Below are 22,418 nucleotides of genomic sequence, written 5' to 3'. Positions count from 1 at the left end.
TGCTACTTTATGTAACTGAACATAGATGCACACATGAACACAGTCTAATAAACAATTAAATGTTTATTTGAAAAATGTTAACAGTACAAATCGGCATGGGCAGACTGGGCCTACTTAGCAATAGTATGCTAGTACTTTTGTGGAATTTTGTAGAATTTTCTTTTTTCTTTTAAGACTTCACATAGTACGGCTGTCACAGATACAAAAAGCACATTGTTTACAAGTGCCAAAAATTTTTGAGTGGAAGGGGTCATAAAAGTGTAAAGTGCTTGAAATATAAATCTGCCTTTTTAATTTTTGTTTTGCATATATAAAATGTCAAATTGCTTGAGTAACACAAATGTTTGGTAGTGACATTTTCCTTGCAAGGCACACGCGACCCTAAGAGACCTGAAACCAGGTTGGGCAGCTCTGTTCAGGCTTGCAGGCGCAGCTGATGTTTGCGATACTCCTTCGTCCTTTTCTGAAGAACGCTCTCTGGAGACTCCAGGACACCCTGAATTTCATCACCTCGCTGTTCAGGATAGCTGACCTGGTTTATCTAAGGGCGTGAAGGCAGCCAGCATCCTGTCCGAGGTGCGGAAAAGTGACTTCACAGAAGTTAAAACCAATGGTAGCCCTCAGGGTGGAAAGCTGCTTTATTTTGAAGCTTCTGAAAAGGCTGCACGTTTACGCAGAGGCACAGGAAAGCCAGCTTTGGGCCTCGGCCTGACTGTCCCTTTACCAATTCATCAACTGACTTAGTTTTCTTAGTAGGAAACAAACAAGGTATTAAGATCAAGTGCCAAATTTCAGGTCAACTAAAAATTTGTTTTCAAAAAAACAGGAACTCCGAAGTAAACGCGGCATTAAGTACATGCTTTCTCATCTAAATTATTTTTCCTGTCTGGAAGATCTGAAGGCAAGCTGATGGTAATCACAGGTACAAAGCTGACTTGATCCAGGAAAAGGATGCCTCTGAAAGGTAAGATTACCTGCCATTAGAAAACAATATACAAAACAATTCCGTGTTCTAACAATTAGATTTATTCTTAAACTCCCCAAACTTTGTTTAAATAAATGCAGCAAGTGAGTATTACCCGCATAATACCTCTTTTATGAAGCTAGAATGAAAACTTGATGGAAAACTGCTTCCAAAATGTACTAGCTGTGGTTTCAGAGGGGTCCCTTCCCCCAGTTTCTACATCTGATGCATCAGCAGCGTAGGCTCTATATGCTCAATTTCGTAGTAGCCTAAACCTGTCTGCCGGCAGGAGCTACTTTGTCAGTCTCTCGCACCTAACTCTAAAACTAGCTAAAGCCTCTAGTTTATCAGTGTGCAGTAGAATGACACTAAACACTTGGGACGAGGTCCTGACTCACATCTGCAACTCTGTCTTTCACCAAATGAGACCTCCTACTCATTCTTAGTGGTTTACAATCAAATTAAATGAACTAAACCTTTACTGCTTTTTACAGGTAGTAAGAAAATTACTGTGTGGTTTTGGGTTTGTGGTTTGTTGGGGGTTTTTTAAAGCGGGGGCAGGGAGAACCATCCTTCTGGTGTTACAATTTTTTTTAAATGCTCTGGCAAGCTGTGCACAAGCCCCATGTTCTCCCACTGGAAGAGAAATTACCGCAGGCTGGTTCCTCTGCTCTGTACTGAGCTCTGCCGCGGACAGGCCATCAGACACCTTGAACAGTTCATGGGGATTAGAGTTTCTTTTCCTAGCTCTACTGAGTTCAAAGTTTCACATGTGGCCCTCTTAAGCTACTTAACTGCTGTGGGGGATACAAAGTATTTCTTCATTTTTTCTGCTCCAACAAGTTAGTTACAAGAAGTACTCCAATCTGACAGCAGGCTTTGTGACGTGGCAGGGGGAAGAATGGTCTCTCTTGTCACTGCCGTTTCCAACCTGCCTGATTTTCCAACTCTCCATTTTTCTAGCTCTGTCAGAAGGACTAAGGCCACCCGTATCCCTGGGTGGATACATAAATTAACGGCACTCAGGGCCATTCAAAAGCACAGCTGGTCAGTTGCATTTGAAGACGTCATCTGTGCTTGTAGGCGATGCAGCATGCTACGCTGTCAGTCGCTCGTCTTCAAAGAACGTATGGTTCCAAGGGTTAGGTCTTCTAGAATTGACTTGGGTTGCTTTAATATCTACCTGCTTGCCCATTCCAGCACTAAATCTACCCTGATTTCTTAGCCTGCTTCTCTGAAAAATATTAGTGTTGCTGTTAACACACCAGCTGAGAGAATAAAGTCATCCGCAGTCAATCAACTTCTGACCTTCTGCCACCAGTGCTAGCACCAATCGCTATGGCTTGTAAGTTGCCCACATAGGTAGCTCCTCATGGAGAATTCCCATACCAATTTGCAAAGCCAAACTTGAGGCCTTTCATAAGTACCGTAACAACTCCAACACAGTAGGAATACTAAAAGATTTAGAGTTGTTGGAATTGTTTAGTTCTAGCTTCTACCCTCCTCTCTTGGAGCTATGTTAATGGCATCTCACAACGTAGTCCTTAGAAGACTTAATAAAAGTTTGGCAGTATGACAGCCAAGCTAAAGACGTTTCCAATGAAAGATCTGCCCATGATCCTCTGAAATGCCTATGTGTCAAAAAGTCACTTGGAACGGAAAGTTACCAGCAGCCATTTCATTGAATTGCTGCCATCATCTTCCTACAGAATGGGGCCGTTTCTTGAAAGATCTTTTTAGCTAATGTTTTGCCTTAGAGAAAAAAAAAATAGCAAAATTTACTTACTTGTTTTCACAGGAAGGGAAAATCACCTTTAAGACTTTGAGAATAAGAGCTGCGCCGACAACTCCAACTACAATGACTTCCATCAAACTAAAGAAGATGGGTAAAGATCGAAACCAGAATCTGCACAACCCTTTTCTCAAGTCTTCCACCCACTGGCACATCACCTATAAGCAAACAGGTAAAAATAAAAAGACAGGTTGCAAACCATAACAAATGCAGTTTTTGTAGCTACTGGTGAATCACATTAGTTAGTTTTAAATTTATGTGTGCTTAAACATACATAAAAGCAGGATGGAATTGATTGCCGACTCAGACCTCTTTCTTTTTGCGAAATCTGGAACAGGGTGAAGGTTTAGTTCTCTGCTCATCCTGGCAGAGTTCCCTGAAAGGAAAGGCCACTTTGGAAACTAAAGGACACTTGAACAGAGCAGGTGAGGGGTGAGCCTAGGCACAGAGAAGCTACGACACCATGGCAGTGTACAGCAGGGAAAGGGTTACTGACAGCCCAGGAGAGGGGCAGCACCTTCTCTAGCCCATCTGTAACTTTCAGCCCACTATTTTGGCCCTCCTGCCTCAGCTGAGGGTTATAAACTCTTTAGGCCACAGAGGAAGCCATCAAGCCCACTCCTGCCCAATCCGGAACTGAAACTTCTCAAGCTGTTACTGTGTTTCTTACGGCGGTAGAGACCCATGGCCCATCTCCCAGATGGGTAAGCACGTGCTTCTGAGCAGTTGGAAAAAAACCTCATGTAATTTAAAGCTAAACAAAATTTGAGAATTGTTATAAATGCTTAGCTTGGTATAATGTAAACATCACAGCTCACTCTCATGAACTATCTGTGAAGTCCGAACATTGCAGGATTTAGAAACCCATTTGATTCCTACTGGAGTTAAAAAAACACTCCATCAGTTTCTCACTGTTAGGGGTAATTTAGGAAGGTTTTGTTTGGTTTTTTTTAAGTTTCCTAGAGTATGTCTGCAAAAGTCTGTTCTTCTCAGTGGTTGGCTGTGGGGATTTCTTGGACTTCTGCGGAAGTCAGTTATTGTCAGATTCCTCACACAATATAAAATCCTGGTCTTTAACGAACAGGAAACAGCCAAACAGCACTCTGAGAAGTCAATACTAGGTTAAGTAGGAATGGCAATTCTCTCTTCCAGAAATGAGTTATGACATATTATGTTGCTTTTTTTCAAATCAACCATAAAGAAACAAAGACAAAGGTCTAGGAATGTTATATACCTTCTTACCATCTTTAAATGGATGTTGTGTTTGGTCTTTACATGAGGAAAACCCACTATCTAAATCCTAATAATCCTGTGTTTGTTTGGTTTGTTCTGTAAACATCCACAAAGAAGGAAAACATAACATTTGTATGTGTTTCTGTAGACAATACTAAAAACGTGGAAGGAAGTGTATTCTTTCAAACTGTAATACTGAACAACATTCAGCTCTATCTGCAGCATGTTACTACAACTTTTCCTCCTAAAATGTCACCAAGCTGTATGCATTTCATCTCTGGGGAAACAGGGAAAAGGACAGAGGGAGGGGAAAAAACCTGCTTCTCCTTCTTAGACCTGTTCTGAAGGTATATACTAATAATTAAAAAATGCCAAACAACAAAACTACCTTGTAAGAAGATGGAGGTTCTATCCTAAGAGGAGTCTCTGGTAACTTTCCAGGTAATGTCTCTTCATCTACTGTAGTTTCTACTTGCCGGATGAGGTACTGACTGGTAGTTTGCAGTGGATCTTGAATATCTGAAGAAGAAAAGACAGATTTAGTGGGGGGCTTGCTTTTTATTTAACTCACTATTCGGGAAAACAAATATATGCTGCATTTCTGTACTTATGGTACAGTTCTCACACATTTACAGCAAGAACACAGAAGTCTGACTTTTCTTTTTTTTACTTGCGTAGTGAACTTGATAAGAAGCAGAGGCGGTACTGCAGTGCAGCCTTTAGCTGTGCCCCTAGCTGTGAATTTCAGCTGTTGCCAGATTAAAAGGCGGTAAACTAGATCAAAACATTCATCTCCTATGAAATCCTTGAGAGTTTTTGATTAAACAAAACTGAAAGAAGATTAAGGCATCAAATAACATCTCTTGCTTTTAAGTTATTCAAGTTTAATAACATAAAACTATTCTCTGGTTTGGAAGTGACCCAGACAGGTATTTCCTCTCCAGTTTTCTCTTTCAGTCTCAGGAAAAAGGGGAAGCTTTAGAGAAATTTCTATCACACAGCACTGAGAGAGAAACTTATTCCTGTGAGATGTCTGGGTTGCAGATTTACAAGTACCAAGTGCTTCAAAGGAGAACAGATTTGAAAACAAAGTACCTAGAAGAGTTGAACTTAGGTGTTTAAAAAAAAAAAAAACCAAAACAGATAAAACAAAACATTTTCCTGTTAATGAAGAAACTGTTTCACTATGTAAGTCACAGGCATAATGATGTTCTTTTACCCTTGTAAAGCAGTACATCAACTATGGATAAAAATATTACGTAACAGCTAAGAGAGATACCTTTTCCTGAGAGGTTGGGAAGTGTAAATAACATGTCGTTGTCCCTTGGGATGGAATACAGCATGCTCTCTTTCAAAGGGACAGTGTAGTTTGAATGTCTAAGTACTCTCAGGTCCTTTACTAAAATATCTATTTCTGTCACTTCTTCCTGCTGAACCTACAAGAAATGCAAACTGAGTTTAAAGTAAGAGTGAGGTAGGCTGGCAGAGAAAACCAATACATCGCAGAAAACTCCAAGCCATTAAGATTTAGACATAAGGATGTTATAACATTAATTATTATTTTTTGGTTTTACTGACCACACTTCTATAGACTATACCACATTAGTAAATATGCTGAACAAACTGAGTCCCTCTCTCCCTGCAAAAGCATATGGTCGTCACTCCATGGGCTTTTAACTAAGTCTTACATAGGTCATTACCATCCTCCTTCAGGGAGGCATTTTAGGGCATGGAAAACTCAAGTATGTAGTGAAAAAGCACTTGCAAACATTGAAAGTGTTGCTGAGGCAAGACTGACACCTCTGTTTTTACAGTAACATTGCTTTTTTTCAACAACTGAAAGAATAGTTTTCTTCCTCCTCTTCCAGTGATGCACTGGACCCATTTCATTTAATAATCACCGCAGGTAGCGCTTATATAGAACACACTCAGCATAACTCCTGTCAATAACACATCAATAACTGCATTGTGAGGCCAAGAACTGACTGAAATCCAGACCGTTTGTGTCCATAATCCTAACTGCTACAAGGAAATATAACTACAAAAGAGGACTGCAGCATGTGATACAGTTTCACTCCTGCTTTCAGAGCCATAGGCCAACCATCGGCCTCCTTTTGCTTCAAACATGCACAGAAGAATGCAATGAAACAGATCGTAACTGTCAGCTGATAGCTAATGAGAAAGATTGAAAGCTTTTGACTCAAAGGAACAAGTAAGGCAACAGCATTAGCCTTCTGTTTGTCCTTACCAGGTCCCTATGAAAACCTGACACGCATTGTGATGTCTAGTTTGAGATCTGAAATGCAACAATGCTATTGGGTGACAACTGAATCAAACCAGGACATATTAGCCTACTAACAGTGGGATAAACACCTCATTAGAAACTAAGCTTCAGACCTCTCAGTGGGATTTTTCATTAACAGAGTAAAATCTTGACACGATGCAGATCCTTGTAGAAAACACTGCATGCTGAGCATGCAATTAATTAAGGATCAATGGTATTATTATCATCATTTTCCTTTAAAAAAATAAAGGCATCAGAACAGAAGGCAGCTTGAAAAGAGCCTGGCTACATGTAAGATGCAGACCTGTACTGAAACAAAAATTTGACAATTTTGCTGGCTTCAGCAGCTGTATCTTCTCTCCAGAACCTCTCTGGTTGGAAAAATAACTATACCTTATAGGTGATTTTGAGAACTCAGTTCTGCACTTTTCAGTCTCAGCTAGAATTGTAACCTCTCACATTCACTGGCATTTGCGCAAATACAGTTAAAATTTGGGGTTTATTTCTGTTCATCTCCAAATCCATGTGCATATTATATATTAATTAAGTATCTTACATGCAGAATATTCTAAGGCTAAGCTCTCAGGTGTCGTGGCTTTTCGCAACAAGCCCACCTGCTGTAAGACTTTGCTGCTGTAAGCTGTTCCCCATGCTATATGCTTGAAATGCTTTGTTAGCTTGGAATAAACAATGGGGGAAACCTCAGGACAAGCCCACACCCCTTTTATTAATTTTGTACATTATTTTGTAAATTAAGTACTGCTTGTGAGTCTGAGTTTGCTTGCATAAATGAATGTGTTGAAAAAGCATGGGACAGAGTTAATGATGTTCTAACAAGCTTAAGGGAAAGTCACCCAACACTAATTATTAAAATAAGAATAGAAGCATTAAAATTTGAAGTCTCCTCATGAAAAGCCCCGCCACTATATGGCCAACTTAGATTGGTATTACTTCCCTCAGTACTGTGCTAGCTTGCATTACATTACATACTTTGTGCTCTAACCACCAGCAAGATACATGTAGACCTTTTGATCCTTGGTAACTACTTGCCTCTCCTAAATTAAAACCAAGCAGAGTGTTTGGGTTTTCTTGGTTTTTTTTTTTTTTTTTTTTTTACCTGTTTTCCATCAATTTCTGTCACTTCTTCCTGAATGACAATCAACTGCAAATCAGAACTGGATGCCAAAGGCCACTCATGAACCATGATGCGAACACTGACAATTCCCAGGCGCTGCTGATCTGGTGAGTTATCCAAGTTTCCGTTCTCCACTGTTAACACACAACATCACAGTTTTCAAAGAGAAACGACCCCAACCAGAAAGCAGCATACAGCCACGGGGCAAACAGTTGCAGCTCTGACACAGAAGCCCTTGCACACATAGCATCTGAATGGAAAAGTCATTACAACTACAGAGGACTGCTAGCATCAAACCAGAGATGCCTGAGCAGTTGTACGAAAATCTGTACGATGCTGATGTCCTTAATAGTTCCAGTAACTGCTGTTATAAGCAACAGGTAAAACAGATACCGTGATTTTTTTTACCAGTATATCCCCAACTCAAACTCAGAGCAGGTCTCATGATATAACACAGAAGACAACAGCAGCACTGTGTGATACCCAGATTGAGGGAGCTTGCAAACAATATTGCATCCCTGCCTTTGTGGTTTGCATTTAAGCACTCTGAGCAGCACTCTTTGGCTTCAATATTGCTGCATTCTTATTTTAGTTGTCCAAAGGATTCATAAGAGTAATGCCACAGCCCAGCCAGCCACCTGTGTAAACATCTTGATTCGCACAACATTCCCCTTCCTCTCAATACAGAAACAAATATGCTCTTTTCCAGGCACGCTGCACACACTACTCAAGATGAGTGTCAGTTCCCTCACACGTGTTTTCTCTGCCCCCTTGTCCTGTTTTCGTATGTGACCATCATGCCTTAAACTCTCTTCCTACCGAAAAGCTTTCAGCTATTTCAACAACCTAATATTCCACAAGTACACAGAAAACTGCCTTTCCACCCTCGGTGTTTTTGCATAGTGTCAGTATCCTTTTCCCAGCTACCATGCCTCTACTACAGGGGAGGGCATGCTAGTACTGAAGTGCTGCAGAAGTGCAGGAGTGGAGGTGACAGATCTCTCCAGCATGCAGGACAGCAAGGCACATGAACTGAGACTGAACTGGCCCCGTTTGTAAGCCACCGTTGCTGTGTCACTTGCAGGGCCAAGCCTAAGAGGAAATGTGGGGCAATGTCGGACTAGTGTCTTCATTTACACAGTAACAACTCAGTGTGTTCATTACTTTTATGCTAGACACCTTTCTTCATAAAGCTATTTTGCTTATTTTAAATATAGAAAAATACTTTTTGTCATCATTTAGCAATATCTTCCATTGCAAAAATAAGTGGCAGAAGGAGAGGAAGAGGTTAAAGAGCAAGAGCAAGGTTCCCTATAGGTGTGAGCCAGAGCACTAACCTGGCTGCCAAATGTCTTCTGACTTACAGCAGCAAGCATGCATTAAAGGACCAAAGCCTGAAAGATGCCAAGTAGCTGAAGCTGCCTCTGGTCCCAACCTTTCATGTGTCAGGTTGCTTAATCCCCACCACGTTCAACAGGGGTGAGAAGCACCCATGCTTCCAAAATTGACATTTGTGGGAACTGCAAGTGGGGATATAGGTGCCAGGCATGATCTGACAACAGTGTCAAAATAATACCATTCAGGAGACTTTGTCTCTGTCTCTACTCTAATATTCAAGAATATTTGGCTCAAGTTTGTTTTTTACATACATTCATCAGTACCTTTTCCCTCTGTTAAGAGGTAACAAGCATCTCAATACTCCTTTAGCATTTCACAAATGTTACCTGAATCTATTGTCAACGATATAGTAAGTAAATAGTACAAACATTAGTTTACAGATAAGAGAGAGGTACTGTGCTGAGGACTCAGACCCAAACACAGAGACAGAGAGTTCCAGGTTCCTAGCTCCCAGATCAAATCAGTATTTTCCTCTCCCTTTCAGATTCATGTTCATAACTGTAGTCAATGCAAGCTATACAACTATGATTTGGAAAATTAATAGGAACTACAGTGGAGTGCTCAGTATCTCTCAGAATTAGTCAATAAAATCACATCTATTTTTCTGGAGTCAATCATCTTGCAGGTAAATGACATTTTGCCATGTTTTTCTACCCAAGGACAGAAAAAATAGAAGCAATAGGAACATAATTGTCCCAGAAAGAGAGAAATGAATTACTGCTCTCCCTCTCCAGAAAAGAAATAGTGTCAAATTAATAATTGATTATGCTTGGGGAGGAAAAGTTCAAGAAACAAGGTCATGGCTCGGAGAAGCGATTTAGAAAAAGCATTAGTACTTTCTAAGTAAATGTCTTATTGTAAGCAGAGCATGACCTCAGAAACCAAGCTGGAGACTGACTGCACCTGATCCATCAAGAGACCACTCTGAACGCAACAGAAGCTTAAATCAAATGAGCATAATGGCCCTGGTTTAACTAATTATACAGTATTCTCTGTGTATCTCAAAAAAATCACAGTACTTTCTGTTCTTTTACAAAAGGTGTAGCGTTGAATCAGTGGAAAAAATAGCAGTTTCAAGATAATTCGAAGTCATTAACCACTGCAGGACACTAGCAAAATGGCAGTATTCGTGGTACAACTTGTCTGTCCAGTAGGTGCAAAAATTAGATAATTAAAAGATCTTCCTAACAATAATTCATACTTTTGTTACTGAATCTCTTTTTGGATATATGCCAACCAACGTAGGGACACAGCCATTAGCAGGGTGGAGTTGCATCCTTCTGTTTACATTGTCTAGCCTGTAGTGCAAAACATTCTTTTGAAAGGACAGGCATAGTCTGGATTTCAGATTAGACCATTTACATATAAGCATGTGAATGTGACTTGAGAACAAGGCAGTAAGATTTGTTTTTCCACCCATTTTAGTAGCAAAATTATCCTACCTTGGGAAATTATTTGCTTCTACAATGCTCAGGTTTGCAGGGTGAGAGAACATTGTAAACTTTGGTTACTAGATAACAGGGAAGCCAAATACCGCAGGGGGAAACACAAAAGAAGGAAAAAAAAAAGAAAGAGAATACTCACATATTACTGTTTGACATGTTATGTGGGCAACCCCGCTTTTCATAGGAAAATCATTCAGATATACCTGTCCATTAACATAGGTGATATTAAAAACAACCTGAGAGAGAGACAGACAGACAGAGTGAGTGCATGGTTCCTGGCCCTATGCTACAATTCTCTTCTCAGAGGACCACACTTCATACTGACTGACGTCAGACAAAACAACATATTTGCATCCACATGCAGACTTTGTTTTACTGCATATTGATTCACTGAATAAATAGAAAAGCTGGACAAACCTGTCCTTTGTGAAATTCTCCACTGGTTTTCAGCATCATAACATTGACTCGGATCGTTTCCTGGAAAACAAAAGTGAGAAGAGGTGTAGGTTTCTGAGGAAACACGTAAGCCACTTCAGGCCACAGGCAGCTTTCACACACTGTCCTGACAGAATGACAACATACAATTCCCAGAGCACATTCCCAGGCTTTCCATCCAGCAGACAGAAGAGGAATATGCTTACTTGTTTAATATAAGGGTTGGGGTTTTTTTCCCCCCTTTTTTTAATAAAGAGGATTGATGAAAAAGAAAGACAACTGCATCCCCTTATGGATAAAGTTTGGGTTTTTTTAAAATAAGATAAAATAATAATCAAGCTAAATTCTCAGAACTTGTTTCACATGGATATAATGGAAAACAAGTCTCTCATATTAGCTGAAAAATAATAGACAACACGAGGTAAAAATCAGATCAGCTGTAAATGTTTTTTTAAGTGCTCCACTTAGTCTTCAAGGTGAAGTATAATTTAATACATGTTAGCCTACGCTAAAGAACACTTGGTTTTGTCAGTGTCAGCAGTAATCCTATTTCTTTTCTTTGGTTATCATTCCCACATTATGCCACATGGGATACCTCCAAACTCACAGCTAATGGGGATTTGCTTCCTTCTTTCAAAATGCTAATTGCTGTAATTTATTGGCTCACTCATTCTGTCTTCTCCTTTCACTCTTGTAATTTCAAGGGCTCTTTTGCAGATGGGACCTTAAATCTCCCAGGCCAGCGCCCAACAAAACCTAGATAAAAAAACCAAACCTCTTTTGGACATAGCCAAAAGTAATGATTGCCACACTGTTTTTCTGAGTCTCCGCTTCAAAAATAACATTAAGCTCCCCATTTGCCTTTTGGGAGCCTTGAATGATTCTAATCCGTTTCATTTTGCCCTGGAAAATTTCTCCATACCTTCAGCATGTTCTTTAGCTCTGTGTTTGAGATGTGGTTTCACAACTAACAGCTAAAAAGTGAGTTATGTCTCAATAAAAAGTTGAACTTGCTCAGAATTTAAAATAAATAAATAAAAATTTAAATACATAAGAAATATTTTTGTTTGGGATTTTTATAAAACACTAAGTTTTTGGACAGGAAATACCTGAAATGTATATTAGCTAGCATAATATAGTCCCAATTCATGAACAGACAGCTTATGAAGTGCAACTATAATGTAAAAATAATCCTTAAAACAGCAGGTGTTAATTAGTATATGCAGGTAGCCAGAGCTGCCAGAAACTGAAAAACAACATCCAAATCTGATTCAACAGAAAATCGGGCATCTTGAGAAGCATGGTTTAAAATCTAATACAGATAACCTTTTGGCTGGAAATGACTTGTCATTGATGCTTCAGATGCATTTGTCAAATCAGTAGGAAAACTCTCTGGCCACTGAGACCAAACAGAAATCCCTTTCTCGATGCCCCTTGTAGGAAACAGATGTTTATACTGACTTTTCTTCAAAACTTAAATCCCAGCTATTCAAAGTAAATGAAAATTACCTATTTAGTTAGAGAACTGGAAGCCTATAACTGAAAATATAAACCCAATTAATAATATGATCATAGAATACAATCTATTCTGTCATCCTGTAATTTCCTCAAAATGTCTTACTTTCTTCTCTGCCAAACTTTTAGCTCTTTTAGCTCTAGCATTCAGAGCTGTACCCTCAGGCCTTTTACACACTCAAACTGTTTAACAGATTACCAAAACCTTGTGTCATTACTTCCTACGTTCTTCTGTTTTCTGGGAATTCAAAAGGGACAAAAAATGGGTTTTCCAGGCAGTCTTAATAGTCCTTCAGTTTTTAAGCCTCAAATGAAATCTGAGTTCTTTTACACAGTAAGTATTTTGCAATCTTTTCTCAACATCTACAAAGTGACTCACTGAGATTACAAGAAAAAGGAAATGACTGATAGCCTCTGACTACTGAAAAATGGAAAATCCCCCCTACAGTTTCTTGGGTTTTTTTTTAAAATCAAATGCCTTATTTGAAAATGAAGGGCATGGGGCAAGATAGGCATGCTCAGCAATTGAGTATTATATCTACAAAATGAGATATATATGCAATGATTAATTTTCTTCAAAACAGCTGTCAATTCTGTTGACGTAGTATCCACAAGCACTGTCATGAATTCCAGTACATACTTAAAACTTCCACACGAAGAGCACATTACGTGCTTAAGAAATTAAAATATTTCAGTGGATCACTTCTGTGCTGCCAAAGTTACAAAAAATAGATCATAGCTTGCAGACAAATAAGACAGGGTAACCGCTTGCTGCCTCTGCCACTTAAAAAGTGTGGATCTCTCCCGCACATCATCCTTCCCTCTCATTTATGCCAAGTCAGTGAGCCAATGTAGCTCATTAAATTGGCAGGAAAACTTTCCCTTTTTTTGCCAGACTATTCTTCTGCCAGTTGAACAAGCAAGGAAGAGCCAGACAAGCATGAGATGCAAGAATGCAGCTGGGAGGCAGGAGCCGGGCTACGTGTTCTGATGGCCACCGGCTGTTGGATTTGCTCTGCTGCACGGTCTGCCTGTCCTCGCAGCATCTCCTTAGGAGATGCCCATCCTCACCATCGTCTCAGGAGATGGTGGTGCATCTCCTGAGCAGCACAGGTTCATAAAGCTACTCAATAACTAGCTGATGTAGCCACTCCACTACATCAGCTATACCTTTGCAATTTTGTGTTCACAAGCAACGAATATTCTTGCCATTCCCATGACCGGTCTGTTCCCATCGGGATCCAACAAATTCTACTGATAACCTCCCATGTTCTGTACATCCATTCTCCTGAGTTGTCATATGTTCTTGTTTTGCCTCTTCACTAAGCAGTCTCACAAGACTTGATGACAGTCTTGCTAAGAAACATTTCAACCAGATCTCAAAGTTTTGGTGCTAAAAAATAATCAGTTTTCAATTGTTCTTGCTTCAAATGTTCCTGAACTGATAAAGAAACATCCCAAGGACCAGAGGAAGATCAGCTTTTCCAGAGTCTGAATCAACTATTTCAATGTCATTCCTGACAGACTTATTTTTACAGCTCTCCAGTGACGTCCAAAAATTTCACACTCTCCTCTACTATTTACTCTAGTACTCAGCTACCTTTGACATTAAAAGTTTTCCTAATGTCTAACCTGAAGCTTCCTTGATGCAATTTATGAACAGCCCGTTTATTACTCTTCACAATATCTTCCCACGGAACATAACAGTCCTCCAACTCAGTCTTCCTGATTTTATGCTAATGCTCCCAGTTCACGTAATCCTTCCTTGGAGGCGAGTTCCTCACTGTTGTCTTCCCATGGCTTCACACTGCTCTTTCCTGCAGTGCCGCACCCAAAATTCAACGGGTTCTGCTGTGGCCAACCTTCCTGACCCTACACACCCCACGCCAAAATCTACATGAGGGCAAGAACCACAAGATTACACGCCAAACACAACAAAAAGCTGGGCAGGGGGGCTGGGTGAAAGAGGAAGGGACTGTTGCTCACAGGAGAGCAGAGCTCCATCCCAGCTGACCCACCTTCATCCACAGCAGGGAATGGGTGATGCACAGCATTCCCCCTGTGAACACAACCCCACTTGGTACCCCCTTGATATCCACTCATGAATAAGTGCTTGAGAGCCATACGTTGTTATTGCTTCTTAAACTGGGAGGAAAACAGACTGGGCAGGCCAACAGCTCTTGTGCCATGCTTTCACGATGAAACGCCTGGCCTGACAAGCCACACTTGCTAGAAAGTCCTCCAGCGATAACTCAAATACCCATCTTTCCAGTCTTAGGGGTGAAGATTCACAGACTGAAGATTCACAGGCTCTTTCAACAGAGAAAATACTTTGTTATTTTACCATAATAAAACTCACTACTTAGGGAAAAAAAAAAAGGCATTTTATGGATATATCTTATGGCTATACACATCAGTACTAAGAAAAGTAAATAATCCCACATGATTTATTTTGTGTATCAAAAGCATAGTAAGCCAATCCTGTAGTAATGAAGTCACTGAGTGCAGGACATGGGTCTTATGCAGTAATCAATAATATTACACAGTCAGGTTCTGGATAAGCCTGAACTGTGAGTATAAAACTTGTTTGTATAACTTAAAAAACACTTTTCAGTATTAACAATATAATGAAAGTTCACGTACATTTCAGACAGTCATGTAATTGAAAAGGTCCCGAATTCATCGGAATATTTGAGAAAGCTGCACTTTGACAGAGTCATAATCAAAGGACAGCCCCAAGAGGCAATTCAGGTCCCTAGGAATCAGGTCACGCTTCCAGCTTACCACTGACACCCATTCCATCATTCACAGCACATTATGCCTTCCTGTGCTGGCACATGCCTTCACACAAAACTCTCCAATTTACACTAAAAATGGCCGCATCATTCTTAACACTGTTGTAGGATGCAGGTGTCTCTCCTGAGATTTCCTATGATTTCTCATCACAGTTTTAGTGCTTCAGCAGTGATATTTACAGTGCTAATGGCCACAGTACCTGTAAAGAGGACAGCACTTCTACCACAAATGTATGTCGTTCTATTCTAGGACAGCTAGGCAACAGCTGTAACAGTTTGGTGACATACATTACAGTGAACTACTGAATTTTTGTGAATTTGGATCAATAGAGATAAGCAGGTAGTGATCATTTTCTAATACTTTCTCTTTTACCATGTGCTGCAACAGAACCCAGGAGCATTCACTGGGGCAGTATAATCGCAGTAGTAGCAGAAGAGCAAGATGGGGAAAAGATGGCACCAAAGAATACAAAGCATCTGGCATAAGTTAAAAAGGAATATTAATTAATTTTTAAAGACTCCCCATACCAGTGCCACACAAAGCTACAGAGAACATTTCGCCTCATCTTCGTCTTTTATGAAAAATGCTGCACAGGACAAAGCTGCTGGGTGTAATCACACAGGAACTTCAAACAGACCTGATGACAGAATCACAGAAAAACTTCTTCCGTGGGCAGTGGGTCCTTGATGGGGTGCACCACACAGGTTCTCCCAGTACAGGGTAACTGTTATGTCCTACACAACTGCATTAGTCACAAAAACCCCATCTAGATTCAGCCGCTAGCAGTCAACCCACTTAAAACACAGCTGTTCTCTATTGAGGCTCTCCAAACAAGGCTCTTTCTGCACTAGAAGGCCTGTGGGAAGCGGAGCAGGCAGCCTGAGGAACAGATGGCATAGTGCCTTGCAAGATGGCCAGCTGTACGGAGACCTGGAAGACAGACAATCCCCTCGCAGCAATTACGCAGGCGCTTTTGGGATATTCTGTTTGCGACAGGAAAATATAAAGTCCAATGAAGGCTGCCAAACAGATAAGAAACAAACAAAACTAATAACTTGTTTCTAAATCTGAAAAGAGATTATGGGGAAAAAGTGTTTGATAAGACAAACAAAACGGCCACCCAAACTCATAGCATTTGAGTCTTGGCAGTTCCATGGACAACTGGCTCCGAGTAGTGTAACTGTATATTTTCAATCCAGGTCTCTGATCTGAGCTTCTCACAATTCTTTCATCAGACTCAAAACAGAACTATGTTGCAGGATGAATCTTAACTGCATTCAGGCATAACTGAGTTAAGAAATAATCATGGTACATGTTTGACATGACAAGATTGACTTGACAAGTTTTTCAGGATGATAATTAGTCCCTCACATTTTACAAAATTTTAGTACAAAATCTGCTCCAATAAGGTTTGGCATTATTAAACTGCATGACAATATTTGGTGTAAGATAATGAAATCCAGTATTTGCTTAAGTAAATAAAGATGAACTGTCTTTATCTAACACAATGCCTTTGCTTTACTTTTTCTTTTCTGAACAAGCACGCTCATATTCCTTCCTTGCTTTGTGATGATTCTTAGTATAATATTGCTTATCCTTTAATTTGCCCTACATATGTTGCTAGAATTAATCACCTTTGCTTTCTCCCTATTAAACCAACTCATACTATGAATATTTTATCGGGAGTTTTAAAGGTGAATACTTAGTCTCACATCACCGGGACATGGTTGCATCATACTGCTTTAATTTAATCAAATATACATGGAAAGATGATGTCAGATCTTTCAAGCATAAAGTTCAGAACATGTGCCAGGCTGTTAATAGAGAAACTGGCATACAGCAATGAAAGAAACATTTCAGCATGTCACTACTGACAAGTTCCTTCTTTGATTAAAATACATTGCACCCACTGCATACATACTCAAATGGCTGACATAGTGATTACTTTCTTCTGTTGTGAAACAATCCATCCATACAGAGGTTTCTTGCAGCCAACAAATAATCTGAAAACAACGTTTTTCGGGCAACTAAACTAAAATTAAAAAAAGTCCGATAGGCAAGTGTGCCATTTAGAAAGAACACTGCTAAACCTAAATTATCAAGAGGCAAACAGAGTAAGCAAACAACAGAGCATTAGCATTCGGCCCACTGTGCTTTTAGCCAGCTCCTATCAGCACATTAAAAAAAACCAAACAAACTCCGAAACACAAAACCTAGTTCTTGACCTTGCACCAGAAAAACACATTACTTTAGTGCGTAGGCCAGTTGTCTTATTGCATCATTCCCTGCCTTTTTTTTTTTTTTTCTTTTTAAACTTTGTCTAATATCAATCAGTCTGTAATCCAGTTTTGCTCATCCAAATTTCAGGAAGAGAAAGAAAAATCAACACACACATGCAAATGTTTTTTTAAAAAAAAAAAAACAGTCCAGATTTCAAAACAGCTTATTTAAGAAACTACAAGTATTGCACAACAATGGAGGCGTACACGTTCTGGAGCTGAACAAAAGCATTTCAGCCTTATGAAACGTTATTCCAGTCTTTCAAGGTTTTTCCTCAGTCCTTCCATTATGGTTTCTGGAACATCATGGCCATCAACTTGGACGTAAACTTCAATACCACGTACAAGAATTACAAAATGTGAAGCTATCAGTTGTATGCTGCCAGTGGGCTCACAGAATTGTAGAGGGCACAGCAGTATCCCGTCAAAGAAAAGCTGAACACGTTGATGCTGCCTGCTCCCAGCCAGTCTGCAGTCCCAAGCCATTCTGAGGAAAGACCACGATTATTCTGACCCCATCGCCCACTGTCATAAAGCTTGTGGCTTCTGAAGCCAACCTGACAGCGCAGCATTCCCACTCTGCCTATTCCAGATGCCTAGGCACTTCTGTTCCTATCAGGTTACCATAAACCAGCTCATGCTCAAAACCCAGCAATTCTTCTACTCAAAACTTTCTCGAGATGCATTGTTCCTTCTACATCAAAAATTATCCCGTATGGACAAAAAGTAGTAGTGCAGGAGGAAACACAAGTTTTTACCTTTTTGAGATTTAAAAAGAAAGACTACTGAAGTAAAAATGTGTATGTTCCCTTTTTGACTTTTAAAAGAGCTTTTTTGTATATACTTATGCCACCACACCAGTATAAAGCTAAAAAAAGTGCTGACACTTCCAACTAGCAAAAACTGAGCTGATGGACCACCAGAAGTACGGCACAAATGGACAAATTCAACCCCACAAACGGCACAGCTATGCCCATGAGGCATTACATCCCAATAACTAAGCCAAGCCCTACTAGCACTCTAGAACATACCTATTCTGTTTCTGACCCCAAGCTGGTTTCCACGGGACCGCTCCGGCACCCCATGCTGTGCTCACTCGCGCTTTCAGATCCAAAGATAGCACGTGCAGATGTGCCACTGCATCTTGTACAATTGCCAGCTGTGACAACCTTAACACTATTAAGTTGAAGTTCTGCTGTGAAAGTGCGATAGTTTCTGAGTGGGAGGTAAGCAAGAGCATAGGTCTATATTCCATTGCCACTTCGTGTGTCTTTTTGGCAAATTCAAGCTAGCGCTCCCTTTCTCAGAGCAATATGCAAAGAGGACTGAGCTCTCTGCTCTCTTTAGTGCACCTGACTTCAAGCATTCATGCGCTTTCATAGGTCTCTGAAGATCTAGATCCCCGCTTTGATATCAGAGCTAAGCAGATCTCTCTTCAAGTGTTCATATAGAAAAGCAGAAGCCAGGAAGTAAGCCCAGGAATCCCGCTGTGCAACACAGGATGTGCCAGTGCGGGGCCTCTGTCAGGCTTTCTTGGAAAGGTTTTACCTAAATGAAAAAAAAAAAAAAACAACAAAAAACAAAGCACCAAACCCTCTGGAGGAAAAAAGCCATAATGAATTTACTCATGTGACAGCAACTTCACATTGGCTAGACAAGCGACTACAAACCCAACACAGCTCTTCCCTCTTTGCCATCTCACACTTTGGAGTTCATGGTTATAACAATTAGAGGATGTGTTTAGCACAGACAGAAGTACCCAGTTCTCTTCTGTAGTTCCAGAGGTCAAAGCTCACCAGTGCCACAGCACATCTCCTTATTCCCACTGAGAAGATCTCCTAAGTAGTAGGCAAAAAATTCATTCCGCTCTCTTAAAAAGCCACCAAATTTAACTTGAAACTAATCTCACCAAGATACAGCACAGGTACTGGAATGGAAAAATGGACAGCATGATGCCCTGGAACATACCAATACATCAAAACCCTTTTCTTGGTTCGATTCAAGAGTACAGAAATCACTCGGAGCAAATGCGGACCTGAGGCACTGCGTACTTCTACAGCGCTGAACCGCCAAGATGCGGGTAGACAAGCATAAAAATACAATATAAATACATCTACACTGCACGGAAGTAGCTTTCTCCCCACTCAACCTGTCAGATATTTATTTCAGCATACCAAATCCTATATAAATGAACTATTAAGGGGGGGGAGGGGGGGGGGACGGGACACTACGCAGCCGGTAACGAGTTTGTGGCCGATGCATAATTTTACCCCTCTATACCATTTTTGTACCTTTCGGACCGAAGCGCAGTCGAGCAGCGGGACCGGCGCTCTCAGTCGGGGCGATTCGCCTCGGGCTGCCAAGCGCTGCGGCCGGGACACCCGCCCTCACACCCGCCACACCGCCCGCCGCGGCCACCGGCCCCGCCAGCCTGCGGCCCAGCCCGTGGCGGCCGCCCCGCCGGCCCTGCGGCCCGGACAACCCGCCCCGGCGGGGTCCGGCTGCCCCCGCGGAGGCAGGGGGAGAGGGACCGGCTCCGCCGCGCCCCGGCCCGGCCCGGCCCGGCCCCGTCGGTACCTGTCCCAGCGGCAGCGGCGCGGCCGGGCCCGGCGGCGCGGCGGCCAGCAGCGGCGGCAGCAGCACCAACAGCAGCAGCTCTCGCCGTCCCAGCGCCGCCTCCATCTTGCGACCGGGGAATTAAAACAAAGTGAAACATCAACAAGCGGCAGCGGCGGCAGGGGCGGGGCCGGGAGGAAGCGGGGGAGGGCGGAGGGAGGGGGCCGGGCCGAGGAGCCCCCGGCGGTCTGCGGCAGGGGGCCGGCCCCGGCACCGCTGCCTCTGGGAGATGCCGGTTCAGGCCTTGCAGAATAACGCTACCGTTAACAGGCGATTACGGCCTTTGGAAGCACTTTGAGTAAGAAGAGAGTTACCCGCATAGCTAATGCTAATAATTACTGCGCTGTATGAAATGGCCAACACGCCCTCGTCAAACCGAGCTGCTTCCTTGGCCGCGGGCCGCCCGCACGGCCAGCCAAGGGCAAGGGCCGCCTGAGCCGGGGTGGCACCGAAAGGGTTGTCAAACACCGGCACAGGCTTGCCCAGGGAAGTGGTGGAACCTCCATCCCTGGAGGTATTTAAAAGACGGCAGACGTGGTGCCGACGGACACGGCTCAGTGGTGGACTTAGCAGCGTCAGGCTGATGGTTGGACTCGATGATCTGAAAGGTCCCTTCCAACCCAGACGATTCTATGATTCTATATGACATGGGCTGAGCTGCGGGCGCCCCACGTCGGGAAAGGCTTCTTGAAGGCCAAAGCTGGCAGCTTTGGGGAGGGAAAGAGTCACCAGAAGGGGAGAAAGCAGAAGATGAAATGTTAAAGAGCTAGAGGTCTTCAGCACAGAGAAGAGCTAACAGAGGAAAACTTAACAGCGGCAGTCAAAACCACAGAAGTCTCGGGCAAAGAGAAAGGAAACAACCTGTATCTCCAAGTCCTCGGTGGATATGAAAATTAAAAGTGCTTTATTTGCAACAAGAAAGATTAGCAAAAACCTTTCTGACAGTAAGGGTGGCAAACATCTCAACGGCTTGTCCAGGGAGGTTTTAACAGAGCCAGGGCAGGACAATAAATTAGCTGTCCTGCTGAAATGATTTGTAGCCCGATTTTATATTGCTCCATGACTCCCACTTGGTTGATAGCGAACATAAATCCTAAAACCCACAGAAACTCAGTATTTTATATGCAGTTTGCATTCATGAGGCACTGGTATAAGCACAAGATACAAGGCACTGGAAAATGATGCCTGAGAGAGTCATATATTGTGAAGTATATTTCATACGTATTATGTGAAAACCTCAAATATTTCATCACTAAATACATTTATTAACAGTAGTTACTACTATTTTAGAGATTAGAAAAACTAAAGTTGATTAACTGAATTCTCCGTAATCACACGAGTCAGTAATGGAAAAAGGGATAAAAACACTGACATCTTAATTTCTACCACCTCTCTTGACCATCACCTAGTTTACCTAGTTTTTCTTAGACCTGTCCTTGAGCTATATTTTTTTTTAATCCGTTGTATTTGGTAAACGAAATGAAATAGGTGAAGAGTCTGTTGACTGTGCAGTCTCACGATGCAGAAAACTACACGTTAAGTCAGCTCCCCAGCAAGACATTTTGCTGAATCTCGTAAAGGGCACATAAGAGTCTTCGGGGATATGATGGCAGCTACAAGAATGCAGCTCTTGTTGGTACTTGCAGTCATTTGCATGTGCTGGTGGGAGGAAGTTTAAATTACCTGAATTCCTAAACATGAGTTGCACTCTGTGGGTAAACAAGAGTGGGGGTTACCTCCCAATAGGACTAGTGAACCCTAGACGAGCAAAAGCAAACTATGATAGTACAGTGTTTTGTGTATTAGATTAGTGATTAAAACTTTCAGAAAATGTACTAGAGGCATAATAATTAATGGTACCAGGGTATATAAAAATACAGGGAAGCAAGGATCACTGACCTGCAGAATTTATAGATTCTGTAAAGTTCAGGCTGGGTTCTCAGCTGACCTTGAGGAATTCAGAGTCTCACTGAAAAAGAACAGGAGATGAATTCCTGTTCCTTTTTGACTGTCCCCTTTTGCAAGTTTCCTGGTAAACTACCTATCAAGTCATCCTTTTCTTCCATTTTTATTTCCTTTGTTCTTTCCTTTTTCCCCCCAATCTTTTGCACTCCCTTTTCTTCAGTTGTCTTTCTTTCTTTGTTTTTATTCTCCTGAAACTTAATTAAAACTGCAAAAATTAAGTGCTAATAATGCTTTCAACATACTTGTGTTTTCCCCAAATTTCAAAGCTTTTATTAGTCTCACAGCACAATGGATATCATAACAGTTTTATTTAACACAAGTGGTTAAAATTCATAGCAATAACTAAAAAACTAGTGATCTAGTTTCAGAAGTGATCTGTCCTTGGGCAAGTCAATTACTACTTGGTGCTGGGACAGGCTGGGAGCATGAGAGGGCTTTCCCTTTTGGCCCAGACACACACCTTCTAGGCTCCTCTAGTCTACTGGTTAATGTGTCCTGACATTTGTAACTATTAAAATGGGTAACTTTTAAAAGTATTTTGTACTAAGACTAAGACTACTG

General features: G+C 41.5%; 1 protein-coding gene across 1 annotated transcript; it reads right to left on the bottom strand.

The window, feature by feature from the left end:
- Window positions 1-45: 45 nt before the first annotated feature.
- On the bottom strand, window positions 46-20,116 carry GINM1 (glycosylated integral membrane protein 1). The gene is made up of 8 exons (XM_074580391.1): window positions 19,854-20,116; window positions 10,669-10,728; window positions 10,391-10,487; window positions 7,391-7,542; window positions 5,269-5,425; window positions 4,378-4,508; window positions 2,751-2,914; window positions 46-957 (listed from the first exon to the last, which is right to left on the bottom strand). Exons 1-8 carry the CDS (start codon window positions 19,956-19,958, stop codon window positions 849-851), a joined length of 975 nt encoding a protein of 324 aa, XP_074436492.1. The 5' UTR covers window positions 19,959-20,116; the 3' UTR covers window positions 46-848.
- Window positions 20,117-22,418: the final 2,302 nt, after the last annotated feature.

The sequence above is a fragment of the Larus michahellis genome, chromosome 3 (assembly GCF_964199755.1).
Source record: "Larus michahellis chromosome 3, bLarMic1.1, whole genome shotgun sequence".
Taxonomy (NCBI): domain Eukaryota; kingdom Metazoa; phylum Chordata; class Aves; order Charadriiformes; family Laridae; genus Larus; species Larus michahellis.
This window is presented reverse-complemented; position numbering and strand designations above follow the sequence as displayed.